Below are 25624 nucleotides of genomic sequence, written 5' to 3'. Positions count from 1 at the left end.
GAACATGGCGTAATAATTTATAAGTAGTTGCACAGCAATAGTTTATGCTTCTATCAACAACACTTTTTATGTCCTTTTATTTTTTTTAGACGTGCCTGTATTGTACGGGTCAGCCTTGGTCGGGCGAGGGGAGGGCTGCTCCTGCTGCTGCTGCTGAATGATCTGCTGTGCTTTGTTGGTGGGCATGGATACTTTGTGTTGTGATCCCTGGGACTGACCAGTGAGTCCAGGACCCTGCTGGTAGTTCAGTTGCTGCTGCTGTGGCTGCTGTTGTTGCTGCGGAGTGTGTTGCATGTGTCGAGTCTGGTGTAGGGGCATCTGTTGGGGCAATGCCTGATGTGATGAGGCTGATTGAACCTGCGACTGAACAGAGAGCTGGGGAGGAGGCAGCGTGGTCTGGGAGGAGAGCTGAGATTGTCCCTGAACAGACTGCAGGAGAGACGTCTGTCCTGGCTGCTGCTGCTGCTGACGAGCCTGGGCCTGGAGCGCCTGCATGGACTGCTGGGGCTGACGGGGTTGCTGGAACTGCTGTAGGTATAACTGTACTTGGGTCATCGACGTTGTAGACCCCGGTTCTTCATCATCTTCCAGCAGCATCTGGGGAGGCTGGGAAGACAGCAAGCCTTGGGGTGTGAGCGTTGGAGGGGACATGGGCCGCTGGTGCAGGGGCTGAGGAGGGTGGAGGATCTGAGAGGGAAGCTGGTGCTGCGGTGGTGCTGCTGTCTGGGGCTGGAGCTGCTGCTGCTGCAGGGTTGGCTGCTGCTGAGGTGGTGCCGGTTGCTGCTGAGGGGGTTTGGGATGAAGCGGTGCTGCCTTGTGACTGGGTCGAGAAGGCTGCTGAGGCATGGAACTGTGTAAGGCTAAGGTGGCACAGTTTCAAGAAAGAGAGAACAAATAAATTATTAGTGTAAGCATTTTTTGTGATTATGATCTTTAATAACAGCTTCCAAGTTATTTTATGAGAGCTAGCAAAACTGCAATTAATGGAAATTACCACCTATTGAAACATAGTCATAATTGCAGTGGGTATAGATCAGTGGTGTATTACAAGTACTATGTGGAACCTTTGTGTTTATTTATTTGTGGGTCAGAAAAAGCTTAAAATAAAACAGAATTCATATACATGCTCAGCACAGCAGTCCTACTTAATGTATGTATGGAATAAATGTTTAGTTTGTTCTACAAATCGGATGCAAAGCATGTGGTAAGATTAATTAATAGTGTAAGGTCGAAAAACCAAAACTAAAGTGTACTGTCACATTTGTGCAGACATAGTGTGAGCCTATTTTGAAAACTGCTAGACTCAGCAGAAGCCATTAGTGTATAGGAGACTGCAGTCACACCTGCAGAAGCAGTAAAAATGTAGGTAGTCATTAGTACTGGACCTGTCATGGACCTGCCAGTGAAGCACCTGCATATAGGCTTACCTGGAGATGGGAGGACGGGATGCTGGTTGAGGAAGGGGTGTGTCTCAGGGGACACTGGCCCAGCAGAATGAGCGTTGAGGTGTGGCGGTGCAGGTGAGGAGGAGTTGCCCGTGTGGTGGGACAGATGCATGAGGGGCGGGCCGAAAGGGGGCAGGGAGTCAAAACTAGTCTCCAGTAACTGGGAAGACTCCAGAGCAGCAACAGGGGGAGCCATGAAACCTGCGGGAGATGGCTGGTGCTGCTGCGGGTGCTGCTTCATCTGACTGCTGGACTGAAGGCCTACAGCTTGGGGCTGAAGCCCAGTCTGAGCAGGGCCGGTCTGAACGTGAGGATGCGTCTTTTTCCCCTCCTTTGCAGACTGGCTCTTCTTTTTCAGCTGTTTTATTGTTCCTGAAAGAAGGACATAAAGATCAGGTACTTGGTTTGACGTTTTTGATTGTTGGAATCTATATGGTTGCCTTTGCAGCAACTCACCTGTCCCGTCAGCTTCACTGTCTGAGCTGCAGCCACTGCTCTCTGAAGATGATCCAGCCTTTTTGGAGGTAGCCATGGACTCCACGGTCTTTTCAACTACAAAAACAATAGCTATATATTCACCCATTTCTAGAATACAACACCAAAGCATTACACTACAGACTCAAAAATGTCACATTTCATTAACTAGATAATCACACACATCTTCCCCTGCTGAGGCTTACCTGGAGCCTTTTTCTTCTTGCGTAGGCAGGAAGATACATATCTCTCAAGCTCACGCAGAGTGGAAGGCTTTAGCGTCTCAAAGTCTATCTCAATCTCATCAGGGTTTGAGTTTTTGAGTGAGGGTTCCCTGGACTGGATAATATGCACTACACGGCCAAGCTTGTCCCCAGGAAGCTTGTTGATGTCCAAGCTTAGCTGCCTCTTCTCCTCATATGTCATAGGTTTGCATTTTTCGCTTGCAAGTGACGAGCCAGTGGCTGCCAGCTCGTCTTCCAGGCTGGGAACCGGCTGCAGGTTGGCGGGATGGTTGCTTTTCATCGCCTCTTTTTTACTACAGAGGTAAAAGACAAACACGCAATTTACAAATATGTGGCACTTACTCGCCTTTATTCATGCAGTAACTTTCTGAAAATGGCATGTGAAATGTTATATAATTAAAAATAAACAAATGTAAATAATGACAAAGAAAACATATTAGACAGATTAACTTCCAATCACTGGAACATTGAAGTAAATTCCTTAAACATCAAACCAATGATTTATGACATGCTTGGAATACAACAATGCACCTTTTAACAGTAATTCTTTACAAGAACAATATGTTAAAACTTGTCCTCAGATGGCCGAGCTCTCAGAACGCAGTCTTAATGAAATGAATACAAAATTCAGTCAGGGTAATAATAAATTATGCACTGACAGGCTTATTGTTGATGGTTTTGCTCAAGTTCCAGGAGAAAGTTTAATACCCACCTGGTTTTCTTCTTGGGAACAATCTCTTTGTTGTTATTGTTACTGGTCTTGGTCTTCTTGGACAGCTGCGAAACAGGTGTAGCCTCCTGGATCTCATCTACAAGGCCAGGCGTGCCACCTTTCTTCTTATGCTTATCTTTTTTCTTGTCTTTCTTTTCCTTCTCTTTTCTCTTTGGTTTGCTGGCTTGTGGTTGGGACAGGGCAGCCAGCTGCTCATGGACAGCCTTCAACTGTAGAAAGAGATTAGGGCAGTTCACAACAAAAGTTTACAAGAGCTGAATAACAACTTTGTCTGAACTTTGAATCCACCTTGATCACTGACCTGTTCCTGGAGTTCTGCCAACCTCTGAGCTCGTTCCTCTTCAGAGTTATCCGTGGAAGACTCAGACTCTGAGGAAGAATCGCTGGAGCTGTCCGACGACGAGGCGACATGGGCCAAAGGGGGTTGAGGCTTAACAGGGGCAGGGTGATGAAGTGTTGGAGCTGGGGCAGTAATCAGGGGCTTGCTCTCAGGCTCATCTGGCATCTTGGCAAAACGCATCTCAAAGACATCCTATAAAATGAAAAGAAATATAGAATTGTTTGTATATGTTTGTTTGAACAGGGTCCAAACAAGACTACAGTGACCATCAAGACAGAAATTCAAAGGGCATGTTAGACTGAGAACATGGCTGTCTCTGATTAAGTAGTTATTAAAAAAAGTAAATCAAAAACTGGGGTCACATCCAAGCAAAAGCGTTTGTTATGGGAAATACTACGTCTGGATGACATTATTTTAATTGTTTTCTTAAGAAAATGTTGCATACAATTTAAAATTGAAACTACAGTGACAGCTGCAAAACCTTCACTTAATTTCCTGCCCCATTTTTCTTTTCCAAAGTGACACTGATGCCATGTATGTACCTGTAGTTTCCGTGCCATAGCTACGACTTCGTGATCCGGTGGATTATACTTGTAGCAGTTGGAAAACATTAATCGTACATCAGCAGCAAACTCCTGGGGTTCCCGATATTGCCTGTTCTCCAGCTTGGCCTATTGAACATATCAAGGATATTAACTACTCGACACAAATGCACCATCTTCAGTGTCTGCGCTTCAGTACACAAACAACATCACTTTCAACACACCTTGATGGTGCTGAGGTCCATTGGATGTTTGATGATGTCGTGATAATCGTGCAGTCCCAGTGCATCCACGTCAACGGGTTTGTAGAATGGCCAGGCATAAGCAGCGTGTTTCTTAGACAGCATGTCCCTAACCAGACCAGCACAATATCCCAGCTGATCCTGCGGTTTCGGGCTATGACCACCACTTGGTCCACTCAGTCCCATTCCCATGCCTATATGATGCTGAGAGTCCGGAGCTTCCTTCTTCATCAGTTTCGTAGGCCGGGTACTCTCTCGCCTGGGTAACGTCTTCCCAGACTTGGATTCTGCTGGCGAAGACTCACTCAGTTGATCATTTGCTGTGGGCGTTGTAGTGTCTGCTTTCCTTTTTTGGCTCTTTCTTTGCTATGTAGCAGTAAATATAAATAAAGCAGAGAAATGGGAAGAAAACCACAAGGAATTAAACAATTAGACTGAGATGCCAAAACCCATCCACCATAGCTTTCTGATACTCCTGAGCTCGGTCAAAAATTTGCCCACCTGGTCAAATATATTTCTCTGTAGGGCTGGGCGATATGACGATAGATATCGTCTGGACGATAGAAAATGTCTATCATTTATATCGCAAAACATGCTTTACGGCAGTATTTTACATCACCGACGTGCCTTACGGCAAGCCCAGGCACGCGGCCAGTGTTGCCAACTTAGCGACTTTCTCGCTAAATCTAGCGACTTTCCAAAGCGTCCTAGCGACTTCTTTTTGGTCAAAAGCGACTAGCGACAAATCTAGCGACTTTTTCTGCCGTTTTGGAGACACTGAAAGGAAAACTTGGATCATTCTGCAGATACTGTTTTCAACGAGCAGCAGGTGCTGCTGTGAGCTCTTCCCCATCCCAAAGCACAGGCTGTCAGTCCAGTAACCCCACAGCAGTCCCAGTGTCTGATTAGAGGACAAATCATTCTGCGGCCAGATGGCAGATGAATCGCGCATGCGCAAAGTCACTACAGATCTCATCCAGACTTATGGAGCGGGATATAAATGAAAATGTTTCTTCACTGTCATACTAAAATAAACCACAGCATTTACCCTCTAGTACAAAAACATATATTGTGTGTTTTATAATCACTTTTTGGTCTCTTCCACAACGTTATTCCTCTCTCCTACAACGCTGATTACAATTACATGCAAACTGGGAAATATGCAATTTAGGCGATGACGTCATTTAGCGACTTCTCGCGACTTTTAGGACAGCCAACAGTGACTTTCCTTACTGAGGAGTTGGCAACACTGCACGCGGCTAAAACATAAACAGCTATGGAGGAAGACAGTGGACTCGACTCAGAAGAACAATCTAAACAACAATATGACGAACAACCAGCTCAAACCGATGAGCTTGTAGCTAAAAGAGGGGGAACTTCTGTCATATGGCGGTGGTTTGGATTTAAAAAGACCGACAAGGATCAGACTACCGTACTTTGTAAGGTATGCCGCTGTCCAGTCCCAACAACAGACTCGAACACGAGTAACTGTTTTTATCACCTGAAAAAATATGCTATATCGTGATATATATCGTATCGGGATATAAAATAAGCTATATCGGGATATAAAATTTTGGTCATATCGCCCAGCCCTATTTCTCTGTGTCAGTTACACTCACTTTGGTCATGGTTATAGAGGTCTGCAGCATGGGGGTAGTGCTCTGGATGGACGCTGGGGGAAGAGAGGTCTGAGCAGGAGGAGGCACAGAAGTCATGATAGGAACTTGAGGAGCACAGTCTGGTTGGCCCAGCGAGTAGGGAGCTCCCAGCTGTGGCGCATGGCTGGGTAACGTTGGGGGCATGTGGGATGGCAGGGCCTGCATCAAAGGCTGGGGAGGTAGTGAAGGCGGGCCCTGCACTGGTCCTCGAGTCTGTGGTGCTGCTGAGAGATTTGACAGACCACGCGTTTGAGGAGTCGTGGACGAAGAATCAATTATGGCCCCGGGTTTCAAGTTTAGACCTGGATGAGGAAACAAGACACTCGGATAAGTTCCACTGAAGCTCGCTCTACAACAATGTGTTAACAGAAGCATTGGTAAATCACATACCTCCGTCTCTTCGGCCTCGGCCACGTCCCTTTCCTGTCATAACAACAATCTCGGTTTCGTCCTGAGGCATTTCTGTAACCTTTTGGAGGAAAACCTTCTCTAGAGCCTCGGCCATTAAGACTATGTCATCTCCAGGCTGCAGAGGGAGACAAACACTTTTAGCAAAACTGGAAGGATAATAAAATATTTGGGAACAATGACTCTGATGAACAACCAAGTTACCTTGTTGTATATGTAGCAGTTCGTAAACATCGTGTTGAAGTCTTGGATACATTCTTGGGCATTTCTGTAGTAACTGTTTTCAAGCCTTTTCTTGATTGTTCCCATGTCCATAGGAGTTTTGATTATTGTGTAGTAGTCCTGAAATGGTCAAACAGAAGCATGTCAATAAAGCACCCACTAAGTGGAAACATTCTCTACTAGTTTGATGTTGCTGTACAATTATTAGCAGTTTGCTTTAAAAATAAAGTCAAATTAAGGAACTTATACAACTAAATCGGTTTTAGAATTTTAGTAAAGTATTGTTCACATTTTTTTAGTTAACTAAATTAAAAAACATTTAATGTGTTTTTACCATTCTCTAATGCATACCATCTGTAAACATTTGTATCCACATTAATCTTTATGGTGCCAATGCTAGCTAGAAATCCAACACTGTTGCTATTAAAGGCTATACCAAAGATGAGAATGGAAACAAATGAGAAATGTAAGTAGTGGGATGTCTGTTGTATGAGGAATCACATTTTTTTCTCCAGTATTGGTAACACTTTGAGGCAAAAAAAAGATTTTTTCCCCCCTTTTTTGTGAAATAATTAAAAACCCTCAACTCTTGTTTTCTGAATGAATTATTTGTATGATTTGTGCAGTTTGGGGATTTTCTCTACTTTTAGCCATTGTCATGCTGTTTCCACAGAGGTTCAGGACTTTATGTTGCAATAGAAATGAGCCCACTGTGAGTAAAAATGTGAGAAAAGCAGGAAAAAAAACACATTCATGTACTGCTTGAGGTAATCACTGTGAATTATTATTCCTGAATCAGTTTCAGAATATTTGTATTATGGGGAAAAACTATCAGTGTTAAGTAGAGTAACCAAAGTGAGTGCACCCCTGTGCAATATTACTTAAATATTACTTAAACTTAAACTACTTACAGTAGTCATGTTATTTATAGGTTGAACATGAAGATATTTGCTCGTAAGTCAAATTAAAGACTAGCAGTTTGGATTTATTATATTTAAAATACAGGCCGCACAGTACAAATTCAATGCAACAAAAGTCAGAACATCTTTCATCTTTCTTCCTCTAATGTTCTTTATTTCTGATGGCAGTCCTCCTCAGTATGAAGGATTAATGCGTTGCACAAATTTCTAAAGCGTTGTTCTGTCACTCTTCAGAGACTATTTTTTCCAGCTGTCCCTCGCTGGAGAGGTTGCATTCCTCTACTCTTCTCTTTAAATACCTCAAAGGTGTTCTGTTGGATTGAAGTCAAGTAATACACTTGGACAGGTCAAAATGTTCACTTTTTCCTTCTATAGAAACTCTTGTGTGATTTTGGCAGAGCGCTCTGGATTCTGAACTAGTTGGAATATTGTTCTTCTGCCAAACTTTGGGAAGCTGGGAGTCATCTTGTCAGCCAGTATTCCGGCATATCCACAGGCATCCACGTTATATCTATAAATATCATCTCCCGAACACCTTTTGCACTTACGCAGGCCCATATCATCACACTCTCACATTGTGTTTCAGTGTTGGGACTATGCATTGGCTGTTTTTGTTGTTTCCAAGTTGTCGAACATAATGGAGCTTATCTGCGATTTAATTGTACTCCCTGCGTGAACACCACTGATAAGCAGTTGTTGCTATTATACTACTTTTGTAGTCCATGGGAGTCCGCTTGGAGCACTTTGTTCCATACATGTGCAATGAATTGTAGCTACATTTTCCACACATGCACACTGCTGCCAAGCATGCAAGTAATTGCTCTTGTACTATCATCGCTGCATGGGCCCACGTGGAGAAGATAAACGTTATGTCATGCAGACCCTCGAGCATTTGCATTTCAAAGTATAATACTAGCCGGACCTGAACAAATTCACCTGGTTACGTCATTTTGAGAGGACAGTGACTGGTCAGAAGGTATAGAATTAGCCATAAAACCACTAGCCATGGTTTTATGGCTAATTCTACATCTCTTTATTACTACTGCAATAGTGTTTTGGCTGATTTTTACTATGCCACGGATACTTCCGGTATCCTTTTCCAGCTTTGCCAAGCCTTAGCTTTTTCACCTCCTCTGGTAATTCTTTGAGTGGAGCCACGATACAGACATGGACACAGACACAGCCCACAGTTTCAAAGCTGAACAAAATTGCAGTGTATGCACATAATTTCCTAACAATTTTAGGCTAATCAGAAATCACGCATGTGCTTCTTCATTCCAGTGATCACATGTTTCTTAACTTGTGTGTCATTTACTTTTGTTGCATTTAGTTTCTCTGGGGGCTTAATTTTCAATAAAGTCTTCAAAATATTTGTTTTTAATGGTTGGTAAGCACAAAGGAAATAGCCCACTGATTATCTTAAAAATATTATAATTATTGAGAGGTGACACAGTTTTGAGGTTGAGCGTCAGGTCTTGGTCAGTCTTGTCTTGTACCAATCTGTAACTTAATTTAGCAAATGAGACAAAAGACCACCGGTACCCCAAATCCCTAACCCCAAAATAGTTCAGAAACAAACAAAAAAACTGTTGCTACATGTACAATTACTTTATCTAGCTCCGTTTCTGCTGACGACTTGTCCGTGCAACATTTATCTGTGGAAGTTAGTGTTTCACATAGTTTTGCCATGACAAATGCAGGATGACCGTGTAATAGGATTACAAAAACAGGGACTCTATGTTACTTCTGTTTTTCTTTTGTGAAAGCAAATACACACACAGACTTTTAGTTACTATTAAGCTTATCCAAACAAGTTACAACGGACTACAGCAACTTTACCACTGGTATAGCAACACGTAACTCTGACCAGAACAACCTGTTGGTACTTCTCTCACAAGCTAGGTCAGATTCACTTCCTAAAACAAACCCACTAGAAACTGAAACAGTGAAAGACTTGCTTAAAGTAATAGTATGTGTGTATTATCAGGTACTCTGGTGTTAAAAGGCAAAGTATTCCTACAGAAAAATGTCTCCCGTGACGGTAGTAAAACTAGGATTTTACTGTTGTAGCTTCCTTAACTACCTGTCCCTAAAAGACTCTGAATTAAATTTGTTAAGGGCCAGAATCGATAAACAGATTCAGAGTAATTAATATACAAATGGTACCCAGTTGTATACAATCTTGATGCATTTGATATTTAAATGATGTTGTACAGGGAGGTACTTACTTCTGCTGTGTAAGGAAAATGAAAGGAGTGAGCTGGGTGGTTTGCATATGAATAAATACAACACACATAAAGATAAAAATGTGTGGATGCTGAGAACCTGGTGACAATCTGTACCAACCAAAGTACAGAGGTATGTGGCATTGTACGCACTGAAACAAAGTACTAGTACTCACAGGCAGGTTAAGTTTTAATGCATCCACTGGTGCATGAAAAGGCCAAGCAAATTGGTGCTTCCACAGGGATTTGACCACCACCTTCAGCAGGTACTGAAGCTGATTGGTCTGGCGTTTTTGTCTGTTTGGGTCGATGTATTCTGGGGGTGGGGGATTGCCCGATTGTTGGGCCTGCCCCTGACTGCTGCTGCTGCCCGACATCTGCGCAGTGTCCAGGCCGTCCCCCATTCTGGCAGGGTAGGGCGTGGGCTCGGGCCCCGGAGTGGGAGCTGGAGCTGGAGCAGGAGCAGGGGCAGGGGTAGTGGTGTTGGCAGGACACCAGTTCAGTCTTGGCCCCGGCACAGACTCCACTGACAGAGCACCACTGATCCCATTGCACTCTTCACTGGACTCTCTGGGGAAAGACAAAAAAACACACTCTTATTAGAATCACTGTAAACACTTTCCTTTATTAGACTTCATTTTGTTGTTACACAATCATTCACATCATTTTACTAAAGTTATCTACCAGTGCAGTCTTTGCCACACACTGATGTATTTTTTGCATCACAATCTCGACACTGAGCGCAACATATCGATTTTCTATCTTTTTTACTATTTAAAGTTAATTTGAATCCTTTTTTACTCCAGACACAGCCCATCGATTCCCTTCGTCCCTCTCTCACTAACACACTGTCATCAACAGACTTGTTTGTGAATAGCGTCTCCTCTCCATGCATACTGAATCTAAACATGATCACAAGCAGAAGGAAGAATTGTTAACTTCTCCTCGCAGAAAAGACAGCTGCCGATTTTTTGATGAGAAGAATATAGGCTTCACAAATGATTGGCATCATGAACACCTCTGCACAAATTTGTTAAAACCTGATGCATCTAAACACAACACACATAGTAAGTCATGGAGACCCAGTGCTTTAAAGAAATTATTAGCAAGCATGTAGAGAGCCTAGCTAGGAAAGACAGCAACAAGTTAACAATAGAAAACAGCTGGGTTTCAGGGTTAGCATGCATCGACTGCTCAGGCAAGAGGACAACATAAAGTTAATTTTTTAAACTCGGATACGGAATGTTTGCTCTCTCAGATGAACACTGGAAATTATTGTTCAAACACTCAAAGAGGTTTTGTCCCGAGGATGCACAAAGACATTCTGGACCAGGGGGTTTTCAGTCATTTGATACAAACAGAAGCAAGGGAGTGCTGTAAGTACTATATTTGCTTGAAACAAAATGAACTAGTGTAGGTGTATATATTTTTCAAATACACTACCGTTCAAAAGTTTGGGGTCACTTTGAAATATCCTTATTTTTGAAGGAAAAGCAGATTTTTTCAATGATGATAACATTAAATGGATCTAGACATTGTTAATGTGGTAAATGACTATTCTAGCTGGTAACGGCTGATTTTAATGGAATAGCTACATAGGAGTACAGAGGAACTTTTCCAGCAACCATCACTCCTATGTTCTAATGCTACATTGTGTTAGCTAATGGTGTTGAAAGGCTAATTGATGATTAGAAAACCCTTGTGCAATTATGTTAGCACATGAATAAAAGTGTGAGTTTTCATGGAAAACATAAAATTGCCTGGGTGATGCCAAACTTTTGAATGGTAGTGTATGTATTTTTAATAAAATACTTTACATTGCTGCTGCATTATAGTTTGTCAGGTTTGAACATAACTTAAACTCATGTGAGTCCATCTGTCCTGATATACTACAGACCTGCTTCATTTATGGGTTGGGGGCAAAACGTGCACAAATGCAGAGAAATTGGTTGAATTACTCCAACATTAGTCTGAATAAGAGAACAGGTGACAAAACACTTAGAGTATCTTCAAAAAAGTTAACCGAAGGCATCTTACATTGAGTATTCAAAATACCCACTTGACAAATCTAACGCATTTTCAGCTGCACCTAAGTTGGTAAAATACAAATCCAGAAAGGCACAAGATTCTCTGGTGAAGAAGATAGTCAACTTCATGTCTTAAACATGGTCTTCGCTGTCTTTAATGCTAACATTTGATGCTTCCTGTTTACATTTCACTCCAAGCTCAAAGTACTGCATCTCAGCAATACACATAATTTCACACAAGGTCATGACAATGAATGTATCAACAACAGCAGATAAAGGGACTGTAGAAAATCACAGTTCATGCCATGACAATGAAAAACATCAAATTCCTGATGGATTGTCAAGTAACATATAAAGAGTCAACAAGGACAAATCTAATGAGGGACAATTTCACTAAATTTCTAAAAACATCACTGCAAGACTGAACTTCTCTCTTGTTCTTTCTTTGGTATATTCTATATACAGCTTTCTCTGGCTGGTTTTCTTGTAGAGTGGAGTGCTATGTCCTGCCATGTCGGTTTCTCATCCCATCTTTGAGTGTGGCTATTAAGAGCAACTATAAACATGTCAGCACGTATTATTTAGTTATTTTTGAGCATTCCCTATGCTAAAAATGTAATGACCAGATACTGTAAATGAGATGCACAGTACATTTCTTAAACCTTAATAGTACAATCTTACAGTAATTACATCACATGATCAGGGTGTTAAATTCTCCTGTGCAATAACTGAATAACTGCATAGAAGATTTTATATTCGTTGTCTCTTTTCTAGTTTGTACTTCACTTCTGGAAAAAGACATTCTAAGGAACACAGGAAACATTGCGGCATCTTGACTGTCAGATGTTGAGCGAAAAGCTTATTTCTTTTCACATACTTTAAACTCACTATTTTCCCAGTACTCCCCCCCCGGATTATTTGCACAGATCATCTATAATAGGATATCGAAGGAGGGTGCTGCTTCTACCTTAGATGTTAATGGAATAACACATTGAAAGGAGAATTGCAGTGACCTGAGGTTTACTGTGATACTACACTCTACAACTACATCCACAATAATCCATTTTTGTTTTAAAATGCACAACTTTTACATCATTTATATTTAGAGTCCACACTTATCCCTAAAATTAGGACTTTTTGAAAACTTTTCAGGCCGCGTTTTAGTTAACTTCAGGACTGCACTTTTGGAAATGATGACGGCATTCGCTTTCTGTTTCGGTCTTTTTAAACACTACCTGTCCTGTGATTCCTCATGCTTTTTTTACGTGCCCTTTTTCCAGGACAAAACAAAGACATCAGCCTTGCCCACCACTGACTATTACAGCTGCTGCTGCTGACCTTGTCGTCCATGCTAAAAATGTAAATAAAGACATGTAACTACACAAATAAATCCTACAATTAATAATGATACTACTGCCTTCATGTGCAGGAGCAAAGCTGTTACTCAACGGCTCCCAATCTACGTTTTCCACTGGCCCAGTGAACATGAATGGTCATGTAAGATGCAGATTAATTTCTAATAATAAACCTGATGGACTTCTCATCCCTCTTTTCTTTATTTTTTCTTTGAAGGATTAAATGATTGTATAAACACAGCATGACAAACTGTTCTGGACTGAATGCTAACATAACAACAATAGCTATCATGAGGAGTACACCAACGAATGTGGGCGATTAGTCACAAAATCAATGCTGACGGCAACAATATCTTAAAGTGATGCTTGTTTATAACATTCTTATTCCTAAAATAATTAAATTTACAGTAATGTAACTCATAAAACTTTGTATCGCTATGCAGTTTATGCATAATGGCAAAAGTCATTTTGGGCTCAAGGCATCTCTTTTCAGTGTAAACGTTTCCAAAGATTCAAGGCTTTAAATGTATAGATGGACTTTAAAAAAAATCATTAAACAATAAGGCGGACTGTACACTGTGCAAAGTTTCAATGGCACATCACAGCAGCACGAGAGCAATACATGGACACGGGAGGAGAAAACACAGACGTATTTTTCTAGAAGATGCACTGCCTATTTATTAGCAGTCAGTGAATGTCTTTTGTCCTTGTAGATGCTAAATACACAAATTAAGCCATGAAATTATCTGCTAGCTATTTTAGAATTTTCTTTGAATAAATGCTTTAGAAAATATGAATTTCTTCCACTTTGATTGATGTGCTGTTTGCCATCTAATTATTATTTTAGGGACTTTACAATCGTTTACATTAATCTTCTTACTCTGGCTATGAATCTAAGCTCAGATGTTTGATCTTGGTTTCAGCATATGTGTGCGTCATTTTAATGGATCTTTGTCTTCCCACTCTGTCTCGGGACCTGGGAGTGTTTAGGGACGTGGGTGGACAGGGGTGGAGAGTGGGGGGGAGCTGGCGTCATCTGGTAGCTGAGAGACTACGAATCACTGCGTGCTCAGTCAGTCCTACACGTCCATTCCTAGGCAGTCAGGAACATCACATTCAAATTACACACAAAGGCTGTTAAGGCAACAAGGCCAAATAAAAATGTAGAAATATTCGACTAAAAATAGACTTAGAGAAACAATGTTGTGGAACAGAAAAGCACTGATCACAAGACTGTGTATTCAAGCCTCTATCTGATTCAAGTTCGTTTCCCAGTCTCACACCCTCAAGTCCACCCACACAACAGAGTCTTTAAAGATAAACACACCACTGTATAGATCTGTGACTAATCTCATTCTTGATGAGTCATTTTCTGAGAAGAGGGAAGTATTTGCGCACCACATGATCACTGCCTTTGGCTCCTGAAGGCCCTTCAACTCAGACTAACTGGACAATATGTTGAATGACTACTGTGGTCACCACACGTGAAAAGAAACAGCACTGGTCTAAGTCAGATGTACTCTTGTGGCTGGAAGCACAATGATCAAACAAACAGAACAATACAAAAAGAAAAAAAAACACCACCACAACAAAACAAAATGGTAACACATACTTTCATGTTAAGTTCCAGCTCAAATTTCCCGCTAAAAATCTTCACTTAAGATTTTGTTAAACTAGCTTAAACAGAGATTACAAAAAGACAATAACTAAAATAATATTGTCCTAAAGACTTTCAATGCAATGTGTAAAAAAATGTGAAAACTATTTAAACAACTAAATAAAGAAATCTTTCTTCTGTCTTTCAGTTTTAACATCTTGCAAATCATCCAGTGTGTGGGGTTCTGGGCGTAAACTCGGAAAAAAATGGCACAAAATTCCAGGGTGCGCTGCCCTGCCATTGTAATAAAAAAAAACAAATCGCTACACAGATTGGCTTTTGACTATTGGTACAATGAGTCGGGAGGCCCTTTCATTTCCTGCCTGTTATTAGGGAGGGAAAAAGTGAGCAGGGCATAATCAATACTTCTTTGACAGTTTTGTCAAGAGCTATTGCACCTAACTGTGGAGGTATTTATGATATTGTGTCGAGCCCCGTTGTTTCAAAGCCTGCACTAGACAATTTAAACTACATGAACTTTTGCTGAAGATATTCCCATTTTTAAGTGTCTAACAGCCTTCATCATCAGATCTACATTAACTGATTACTGATTGTCAAAGACATGAAAACAGTTAGAGAGAGACAGAAACTATAAACGTCTTACCGCAGATGACATTTGCAACATTTATCTCCTCCAAGCAATCATAAACACTCTATACCTTCTGTTCGTCAGTGTGAACTGGGTGCTAGTTGTGGGCAGTGGCTAATGCTGGTTTAGTCAGTTTCACTTGCAGGCTTTTGAAGCACCGGTTTGCATTTTCCATGGGCTAGAAACCCACCATAGCACCATATCATTATGACACAGCATACATTTGTTTGAACATGAGTTTTGTTATTAACACACCCTGAAGAAGACAGTTTGTCTCTTCCACAGACGACTGCCTCGGAGGTCGATGTATTAATATTGGCAGTCCACATCTAAATACGTTGTTGGAAACAGCAATCGGAATGCAACAGTACATACAAACACCAATTGATGACATGAAAACATCGAACGGCAGGAAAAATGGCTTTCCACACACAACATACTGAAGCCGTTTTTTTTAAACTTATTTTTTGGATTATTCAGACTAGCTCTGGTTCTTACAAAATGGTGGTTGACAAAGTTTTAGTTGGTGTTGTTAGTCATGGTTATCCCACTCCCATTTTCTGACATGAGCGGTTCCTGATTCTACAGCTTCAAATCCAGCCCCTGAACAGCCTTGGTTGAAAAAAGGTACTAGTGATCTGGTGGGAAAAAGCCAGGTGGCCCATATAACCAAATAGACTGAGCTGGGCTAAAGAATGCCAAATGTTCTTTAAAAATGTGACAGCTTTGAGAATCATAAAAAAAAAAAAAATGCTTTCTTCACGACAGAGAACACTCTGTTCTCAACCAGCTGGGTTTTGATAACAGTTTTTAAATTGTGACACAAAGACCAAGCACAACAAAAACAAAAAAACATCCTTGGTAAAGATTATGAGGAGAAAGCACTATTTTATTTACAGTAACACAGCACCAGAATAATTCACCTAGCCAAACTAGAATGACAACATTTGGGCAAGTTATCAGGAAGTCAGGGCAACTTTCCAGGAAGATGAGCTTCGATAACCTGATCACTGCCAGCGTCACAAGCGCGCAATCATAGCTGTAAAAACAAAAGTAAAGTGTGTGTGTGTGAGGTCATCAAATTACTTTAACTGCAGCTTTTTAATTTATTTATTTAATTTATTCATCATCAAATGTTTGCATTTCCTGACAAGCGCTTGCCAAATTAGTTTTAGCATAAAACTCATTTTATTGATTGTCTATGGGAAAGAATAAATTAACTGAACATACTAACCTGTGTAAAATTGTGTATAATGTTGACTAGTCAACTTATTTGACTACTTGCAAAGCCCTAGTTGGTGATGAAGATGATGAAACCACATATAACTTGTGTCATTACTGAGATGTCATGGAAATTTACTATTGCTCTATTGGTATAAAAAAACATCAAAGGTTGGTAAGATAGGGAAAAGGTAGCAAGCAAGAAGTAAGACTGAACCTGAACTCGAGTTGTAACTAACAATTATTTTCATTGTCAGTACATTGGTTGATTACTTTCTCAAACGATTGTTTGAAGATGTCAATCAGTGTTGCCCAAAGCCCAAGATAACATCCTCAAACGTCTTGTTTTGTCCATAAACCAAAGACATTCAGCTTAAATGGTCTGTAAATATATAGCGTTTTACTATGCCTGCAAGGTACCCAAAGCGCTTTACAAGATACGTCACATTCACCCATACATTCACACACTGATGGCGGAAGCTGCCATGCAAGGCGCTAACCACAATCCATCAGGAACAATTAAGGGTTAGGTGTCTTGCTCAGGGACACCTCGACATGAGCACGACGGGCCGAGGATCGAACTGGCAACCCTCCGGTTGCAAGACGGCCACTCTACCCACTGAGCCATGCCGCCTTTTACTATTATAAAGGAGTAGAGAAACCAGAAAATATTAAAATTTTAGAAGCTGAATTTTAAAAAAAATTAAGATTTTTTTCTCTTTAAAAACAGCAATTCATTGATAATCAAAATAGCTGAGAACTTATTTATAGTTGACAACAAATAGATTATTCCCATTACAGTAGGTAGGGATGTGAGACAGACAAAGACCTCTGAAAATCTTTTACAAGGACGAAGTCAAAAAAGATATGAGCCAGCACCAGCTGGCCTCCAAAGCTGCAGGGAGCAAAGTCCCATCATATACACACAAATACTGCCAGATGGTCCTAAACAACTCAAGCACACTCACAGTGACAATCATTGACATTACAGCACTGTAACAATGACAAGTGTAAACAAACTTCTTGTCACACAGAGACAGATGCAATAAACAAGCAAACATGGATGACATCCCTTGTAGGATTCAGGCATCTGCAATACAGATATGCAGTACACTGTATTTAATGAAACAATTTTTTCAAATGACATCTCTAGTGCCACTGACAATAGTCTGGTTTGTTGATGCCTAGTGCTCATCAAAAGTCTCGCTCACGAACACAACTGAACACATAAAAATTTGCGTGCAACTCATCAAGCTTGTAATCTGCAAACTCTGAGATGTTTTATTTGTATTTATATCTAATTTACTTAGTTTTCATGTACATTTGCGAGAGAACCATGAGAATCCTGTACTACGTGTCTTTACATAGAGAGACAGGTTTTCAATCACCTTGCAACATGGTAACTGCAGCGCTCGATTTAGACGGTCGCCAGGTCGCCACGAGTGCCGGGAATCATGGCAGGTTGATGACATCATACAGAGTGGCTGCCTCCATGAAGAAAACATGACAGGCGGTTCAGCTCGATCGAGCGCTCGATTTCGACGGTCGCCAGGTCGCCATTTGCGACGTTTTTAATCGCAAATGGTCATCAGCCTGCCATGATTCCCCGCGCTCGCAGCGACCTGGCGACCGTCTAAATCGAGCACTGTAACTGTATCAAAAACCATGTGTTACCATGATAAACACTTCTTAATTATGACACTCTAACCAGATAGGATCAGCTGACAAGAGACACTTAAAACCCTTTGATGCACAACATGGGTCAAAAGTGACCCATATTCACTGGAAAATGTGTCTCTCTTGAACCATGTTGTGCATCAAAGGGTTACGTTAAGGACAATACCATCCACTATCTCTTCAGGAACTATTATGACAGTCTGCACAAAGTTTTTACTGTTTTCTGCTAAGCCATATAGATTATATAACGAAGACAAGCACTTGATTATGCCTCACTGAACACCAAAGGTGTGACAGAGTTCAAAGCAAAAGGCATTCAACCTCCTGCTATATTTATGTTTCATGATGTGATTGCGTTACTTTACTAGGGATTTATTCACAGGTTAAATTTATGAAATAGCAACACAGCCTGTATTATACTTTCTGTCTGATCTAGGTTTTGCAGTTTGTCAAAGAATAGCGTCTTATAAATCACTGACGCTGTGTCAGTTATGTTAAAAAGTGATTTAAGGACAGTCTGTAATCTGTACTGTAGCCATAAGGAAGTATGTCCAGTAAAGCAATTTTTCTGAGATCAGCCTATCTTTTCTAGCCTAGCCGCGCTAGACCCAGCTCTTAAGACACAAGAGTCTAGGAACGCTCAACAGGGAGGGAGGAGGGCTAAAAGGTTGTCTTTCAAATCACTCTGCAGCAATTGGGTAGGTATACAACCAATCAGCGCAACGAATAGCTGACGTAGTTCCTAGAGCGCCGGATTGTGGCTAAGTCCCATTAGCTTCCCAACCAGCGGAGCCAACTGGTATATTAAGGATTTGCCATATCCCGTCGGCATAAGTCCAAATGCGTCTTTCTTCTCAATGAAATACATCAGTGCCGTCCTTTGTTTATCTTTAAGTTGAATTTTAGCTTCAAATCTTTAAGGGCTGTGGCCAAAGCCGAGTCGAAAGACAGCTGTTTATTGTGCGCCGGTTGTTTCTGTCAGAATCGTCGCGCCTCTGTCGTCACTTAGTTACGTCCGCCTTCTGACTCTACACTTCATGGTGATTCGTCCGGCCAGTTTTAGGAACATCCAACCTCGAGCCTTATGGAGGGTAACTAGACCCACCCTGGCAGAGAATTAAATTCGTTGCCGTGGGTTGTCTAGCGCGGCTAGGCTATATCTTTTCAGTTATGATGCTATGCGAGCATTGCATACTTACACTATGCTAAAAATGGCAGCAGAATGACAAGGCGCTCAGCATCTATTCCACATCCAAGACTTGACAAATGTTCATCTTGCATAAAACACGGCACTCGTCACTATAACTTTTTACCCAGCCAGCTGTTCAATACTACACTGACCAACCATCACATTCTGTTAGAGCAAGTGTTGAACAACGACTAAGCAATAATGAAAGACAGGTCAATACTGTTAGACTGAGTATTCGTGTCTTCATTTCTGGATGGCCACATTATTAATGAGACAATTCAACGCAAAGAACCATTTCACCATGGGTCTACCAGGTCAGCTAGTTGATCAGTTCTTGCAATTACTTCTGCAACCATTCTTTGTCTTAGCAACAAATAAATGTAAAAAACAGTGCCTCTAAATTGTCCAGTGATCCTTGTTGGGCATTTTCAGAAGAGTGCATTGCTTTTTCGACTGTAATAAAAATGGCTTGGTGGGCTCAGAGCCAAATGTCATGCCAGCATTTTCACCCAAACAGTCCCAGGAATCAACAAGCCTAAACATGAGGCTTTTCAACTCAGCAGCTAAAAGTTTTTACATTGAATCTCCACTGATTCTTAAGAACGACGAAGAATTACGTTATATAACAAAGCAGTGGTTTGGTTTGTGACCTGTGTGCCATTTGTACTTAACAAGACAGAAACACGACAAACATGAAAAAGGCTGACGTTTGGGCTGTTGTCTTTGCTGTCCTTTAAAACGCTGCAGCTGATGTTGATATATTTGGAAAGGGATCCATCTGAGCCGGTTTCTTCTGGTGTCCTTTATGTTTAGTAAGTCACAATAACAAACTTATTACCAGCAAAGTGATGTTACAGGTTAATCCTCTTGTTTTTCCATTTTTCTCAACTATATTACTGCCATTAAAACATAAGTAGCATAAAATCATCTCTGGTTTAAATAAAACCTTACCTAGTTCCAATATTTATATTTAAAGGGATGTTACCAAGAATATTTTAATATATTATTTCATATAAATATTGATCATATTGATCATCATCAATCATTTTTTCAGTAAATACATTTAGTGTAGAACATCTCACAAAAACACTGCTTTCTGTTGGTCATTTCATTAGTGAATACAGTGTATTTAGAGTAAATCAAGACCGAAACTAGGTAATGATGTCAAATAGTTATGTGAAACAAACTGTACACAATACACTGATTGTTAAGAATGCCTTATTTGAGGTAAAGACATTATTTTTCAGCAAATGCAGCCAAAAAAATAAGAGTATTCCTGAAATTCTAAAAACGCTTATTCTAAGTGCATGTCTCGTTTAAGTTAAAAACCACAGAGGCAGTGAAATCCACATTTAAATCCTGCATTTAAACTGCTACTGCACTTTTGCAAGCATCATATTGATTTTTGCTTTCATTGTAATCTTGAGTAAATCTTGATGTCGATGTCAGTCCAATCTCAATGACCTGCTGTCCTGGTGAAACAGCAACGTTGGCATGTGACACTAATCGAGTTTGTAAAAGTCCCAGACATAGATCAGTCAGAGAGTTCACCTCCTGCTGCTGCCTGGCCTACATCGTTCTCAGTTCTGGAATAACAGTTGACCTTTGACCTGGACATACATCACTGCAGACTGCTGTGGAATGTTTCTGGGGAGGAAGTGGTTCTGGTTACTAGGGTGGGGGTTCTCACACCAGGAAATCTGGTCCTGCGTGTAGCCTCACAGTGACTGTCCTACATGAAAAGCGGAGAAAAACATAATAGCAAGACATTTGCGTCCCCCGTGAAAGTAAGCTATTAATCATTCATGCACAAGAGTGGGGGTTGATTTCAAGCAAAAATGCAGGCCTGCGGATTCCACTTGAGGCACCCACTAAGTGTCAGAATGATGGCTTATGTTTTTCCTGAAAGCAACAAAATAAATAATTAATGGGCCTACAGTGACAAGGCCAGGAACACTACTCCTTGTTTATTCACCACCCTTTCACTCTTTCACAAAACCACCTTCAACCAGTCTCCAGGGAGCAGCTCTACTCTAAATCCACACTGTCTGCCACTAAACGTTAATGTATTGATCCTACTGATGTTCTTATTATTTGGTCTATTTGAACTTTTGCCTTAGATTGGTTACTAGATGGTTATTTTGTTTGTGACTGTCTTCTGGGTTCACTTGGTTTTAATAAATAGATTAGTTTAAACTGGCTTTACTCGAAAAAAAATATTTAGAAAAGGAAACTTTCTTCTGAGGTGAGGTAAGATGAATACAGATACAGATCATTATCTTTCTGAAAGTCATGTGTAGAGCAATATCAAAGCAAGAAATTAATAACAAGATAACCCCTATGATAAAGTAAAAGGATCGCTCATCAATCATTATTAGGAATTAAAGTAATCATGGAAATGTCCTGTAACCAGCTGCTGTAGTCCTTGTAGTATCTCCTGGGCACATCAATTACCGATGTTTTTAGTTACATCAAACCATACCAAAACAATAATGGCACATCACAATGCCAGACAGGAATACTAAGGTATAATGTGGTGCTTTAGGGTGCTTTCACACCTGTTAGTCCGTTAGAGTGGTTCGTTTGGACCCAAAAGTTGTTACAATGTTGCTAATTTCAACTGGTTCGGTTCGCATTCACACCAGTGTTTTCGCAGTTGAACCAACTACGATGAATGTTATATCTCCCCCTAGTCGTTTGGCGGCGCTGTTCACAAAAATAATGACGTAGGTGAACGCTGATTGGCGCAGCATGTGAAGAGGGAAAAATCCCAGAAGAAAACAATAGGCTGTGTTTATTCCATGGATTGAGGTTTATTCGTAAACAATGAACTATGTTCTCCTGTTCCTTCTTGTTGCCATATATTCGTATCATTGCTTTATGCAGCAAGCACAAATACTGCTGTTGTTCCAGCATGAAGCTCGCATTCGGTATGAGAACATTACACAGTCGTTTTTGGCACGGAGAAGATGCATTGCAAGACGTTATCGTTATCCCAAAATTCCCCGTGCAGGTTGCTACGGAAGCTCCCGTAGACCAAAAATTCTGCTGCGCCATCAAGCCAGTCCGAATGGAGACAGGTTTGTGTTCTCACCAGCAGCGAACCGAACTGGAGTTCACATAGAAGCGGACCGAGACCACCTTCGAGAGGTGGTCTCGGTCCGGTTCTTTAGTCCGCACCAAAACATCTGGTCTGCTTTCACACCAGACCAAACGAACCGTACTTGCTGGTGTTGCGGACTCCAGTCCACTTTAAGCGGACCAAAAGGCGTATGTGTGAAAGCACCCTTACTTTGCTGTGACACAGTCAGTTTGTGGCCTGTTGCCCTCTAACTAAAAAAAAAAAAGAGAAGAAATGAATGGAAAAACAATGAGAAACTACACTAAATGAGCGACACTGTGATTTTCTATGCATAACAAGCAGAGCTGTTTTTTCCACTGGTGATTCAAATGTGCAAACACTATCAGCCACACCAAAAATTACTGGAAAAGGTCAGCAGCAGACCACTACCTATAACCCGATGGCATCTCAAGGACAACTGTTGATTCAATGTGTTAAAGTCCTGTAGGCTGCGCTCTTCAATAGAGTTAGTAAACCGCCTAGAATTATATTTCATCACGTCATCGTTTGTAAATAATGACAGGCTAAGTCTAAGCAGCAAATTTAAATGGGACAGCATTATGTAATTAACTGAATAACCAAAATAACAGAGTTAATTAAATTTATGACCTAAATGGTTTGCTTGTGCTGCTGAAAAACACACAAAAAGCTTTAACGAGGGAAATACATGCAGGGATTTTTAAAGAGCCCTAATGATTTGTAATTCATCACAACCTGATGATCTCTTAGAATAGGTTAAGCTCTAAATCTGCATATCCATTTCACATTGTGGAGTGTAATTTCTTTCTTTCAAGAGACATTAAGTATTTAGCAGGGTAAGCTATTCTTAGTATACTTTGTTTCATGTGTGATTGGCCTTTTGCTGCCTTTTTCAAGCACCTCTGAAACATGGCTCAAAGAAAAACAAATGTTGCCGATGTTTCTATGGTAACACTTGTTGGCCAGAACACTACATTTTAATTCTCGATGGTTCCAGATCCTAGTATTGGATGCTTACCAATTCAATCGTAATCACCCGCGACCTGTTCTACTTTGGCTTCTAGACAAATGCAAGCGAAGTACAAATTGGTCTTTATGTTCATCTGTCTGATTGCTTTTTAAATCAGAAATGATTAACTCCAAAAGGATTCATTGTTTTCAATAATTCCCTGAATGGTTGCCAACTTAAAGAAGTTACCCCTGTGTTAGTTACAAGTACTCTAGATATGAGTCAGTGCATGAGTACATGAACTGACTCAAAAAGTCTAACCATGAGTCAGGCACATAACAGGAAAAGGCAAGAATCATGTTGGTTCTTTGAAGCTAAACTTCCAGCTGGTTAGGATAAGCAAGGCAAACCCTGCCAGGAACTAGGAGACATTTCTACTACACACACACACACACACACACACACACACACACACACACACACACACACACACACACACACACACACACACACACACACACACACACACACACACACACACACACACACACCACACACACACACACACACACACACCAACTCTTCCTCCGTAGTCCCCCTTCCCCCATACCCCCCTCTCACTCACCAGGAGGTAGGTTCATGGCTTCTGGTTGAAATCTGGATAACAATACTACTTTCAACACAACACTGAAGACAAACTTCTAAACTGGATTGGGGAGCTAGGTCAGGGAAAACCTAAGATAGTGCTACCCACATGATAGTCCCAAGGATCATAACTCCAGGCTGTCCTGAATTCCTTTTCCTCCTCAGCTTTTAAACCATGTATTCAAACATTTTGTATACACATGAATGTTAGGACAACAGAAACTCTACAACATATCTGAAAATTTCAAACTTCATAGGAGAATCTATTTAATCAAGTCACATTACCTTTTCACAGAGACAGAATGTGCAATTTTTTCCAGAAGGGCGTCCAGTTTTTGAAAATCCAGCAAATCGTTTGACTTGGCATGCATTTTGTAATCCATTTATGAATTCCACTAAACAAAAACAGAAACCAAAAACCAGAACTGGGCATGAAAGAATTACACAGAAGTTTGTTTTTCCTTTCTCTCATCCAAAGCACAAAAGAGATTTATTCTTCAGGCTCCAGTATGTATCCTTAAATCCCACAGAACACGGTGAGTAATCCTTAGTGTAGTCCAAGCGGAGTTTGAGGGTGGCTGTTCCAGGAAAAAGGCCCCTGCCTGGAAACAGTGGGTCCAGGCAGGGAGGAGAGGCTGTTAGAAACCTACAGCCGGCAAGCTGTGTTAGCTGTGTGAACCGGTCCTCTCTCTACCCCATCCCCCTCTCAGCAGTACAACGGCCCAGTTGCCACAGGCTCTTCGCTCCATTGTGTGTCCTCTCCAGGGCCTCCCCAACTTAAATGGACACAAGCAGCAACCGAGAGGTAAAGGAGGAGGAGAGGGGAAGGCAAGAGAGGGGAGAGGGCTCCGATAAGATCCTGGAGGAGCACTTTATTCCTCTAGCTCGCTCTCCCTCTCTCTAGCACAGGCAGACCAGCATGCAGTTACTCAACAGTAAAAATGGCTCTGCTGCTTCCTCATTCAGCAAGCCTCAGCCCACACACCCCTCCCTCTCTCTCTCCTACGCGCTCTCTCATTCCACCCTCCCCTCTTTCCCCATCAATAGCTTGAGGTCCTTGCTCTCTCCTCTCTCTCTTTCTCACTCTGTTACACCTTTAACACCCCACCCCCTTCCTGTCTTTTTCTTGTCCATTTCATCATGCCCCACCCCCACTCGCTCTCTTCCCTTAGAGTAATCTTGTGTATGCCTTCCCCCACCAATTTAAGGACTCCCTTATCTGTGCTCCATCCTTTCCTCAATCAGCCCAACAAGCATTCATATTGTGGCCAGATTACTTCAAGCCTTGTTTTTCCCTGTGCAAACTGTTGAGTGGAAAACATACGACAATAAGCCAGATCTATGCAACCAACTCTGGAATCCTAGAAACACCAGTGTACCTCTGAATCACATTTAATTCAAAGAACTTGATCACAGTCAACAAAGTGATCACTTCGTCAAAAAGTCACTCACTGAAAATTTCAGATTTACTGATGCAATCTACAACACTCAACAATTTCTTGACTTTGTCTGTCTATTCTGTGTCTATTTTCTCTATGTTGGTCCTGTGATGTGCTGATGACCTGTCCAAGGTGTATTCTGCCTCACTCTAAGTTAGCTAGGATGGGCTACAGCCCCCAAGCAACCCTAGAGAGGATAATGGATAATGCATGGATAGATGTAATTGCAGTAATTAATTTCAATACTCGCTGTCAACAACTTGCACAGAGGCAGAAGCTGCACAGTGTACATCAAGACGACAGGTAAACTTGTCACAAATCT

General features: G+C 41.2%; 1 protein-coding gene across 3 annotated transcripts in view; it reads right to left on the bottom strand.

Moving 5' to 3' along the window:
- brd4 (bromodomain containing 4) overlaps window positions 1–25624 on the bottom strand; it is a 45424-nt gene that overhangs the window by 10694 nt on the left and 9106 nt on the right. The window contains exons 1-13 of one of the 3 annotated variants that reach the window (XM_051941606.1): window positions 24149–24821; window positions 9631–10024; window positions 6292–6429; window positions 6070–6205; window positions 5641–5981; window positions 4004–4387; window positions 3780–3908; window positions 3199–3429; window positions 2877–3106; window positions 2126–2457; window positions 1902–1997; window positions 1428–1817; window positions 96–860 (exon numbers count right to left, since the gene is read on the bottom strand). In XM_051941606.1, coding sequence (XP_051797566.1) covers window positions 96–860; window positions 1428–1817; window positions 1902–1997; window positions 2126–2457; window positions 2877–3106; window positions 3199–3429; window positions 3780–3908; window positions 4004–4387; window positions 5641–5981; window positions 6070–6205; window positions 6292–6429; window positions 9631–10024; window positions 24149–24246 — 3664 coding nt within the window. In that variant the 5' untranslated portion in view covers window positions 24247–24821. Of the gene's footprint in view, window positions 1–95; window positions 861–1427; window positions 1818–1901; window positions 1998–2125; window positions 2458–2876; window positions 3107–3198; window positions 3430–3779; window positions 3909–4003; window positions 4388–5640; window positions 5982–6069; window positions 6206–6291; window positions 6430–9630; window positions 10025–24148; window positions 24822–25624 lie in introns of those variants that run through there. The other 2 variants (XM_022210377.2, XM_051941607.1) reach the window with 2 other exon arrangements.

The sequence above is a fragment of the Acanthochromis polyacanthus genome, chromosome 21, assembly GCF_021347895.1.
Source record: "Acanthochromis polyacanthus isolate Apoly-LR-REF ecotype Palm Island chromosome 21, KAUST_Apoly_ChrSc, whole genome shotgun sequence".
In the NCBI taxonomy this organism is placed as follows: Eukaryota; Metazoa; Chordata; class Actinopteri; family Pomacentridae; genus Acanthochromis; species Acanthochromis polyacanthus.
This window is presented reverse-complemented; position numbering and strand designations above follow the sequence as displayed.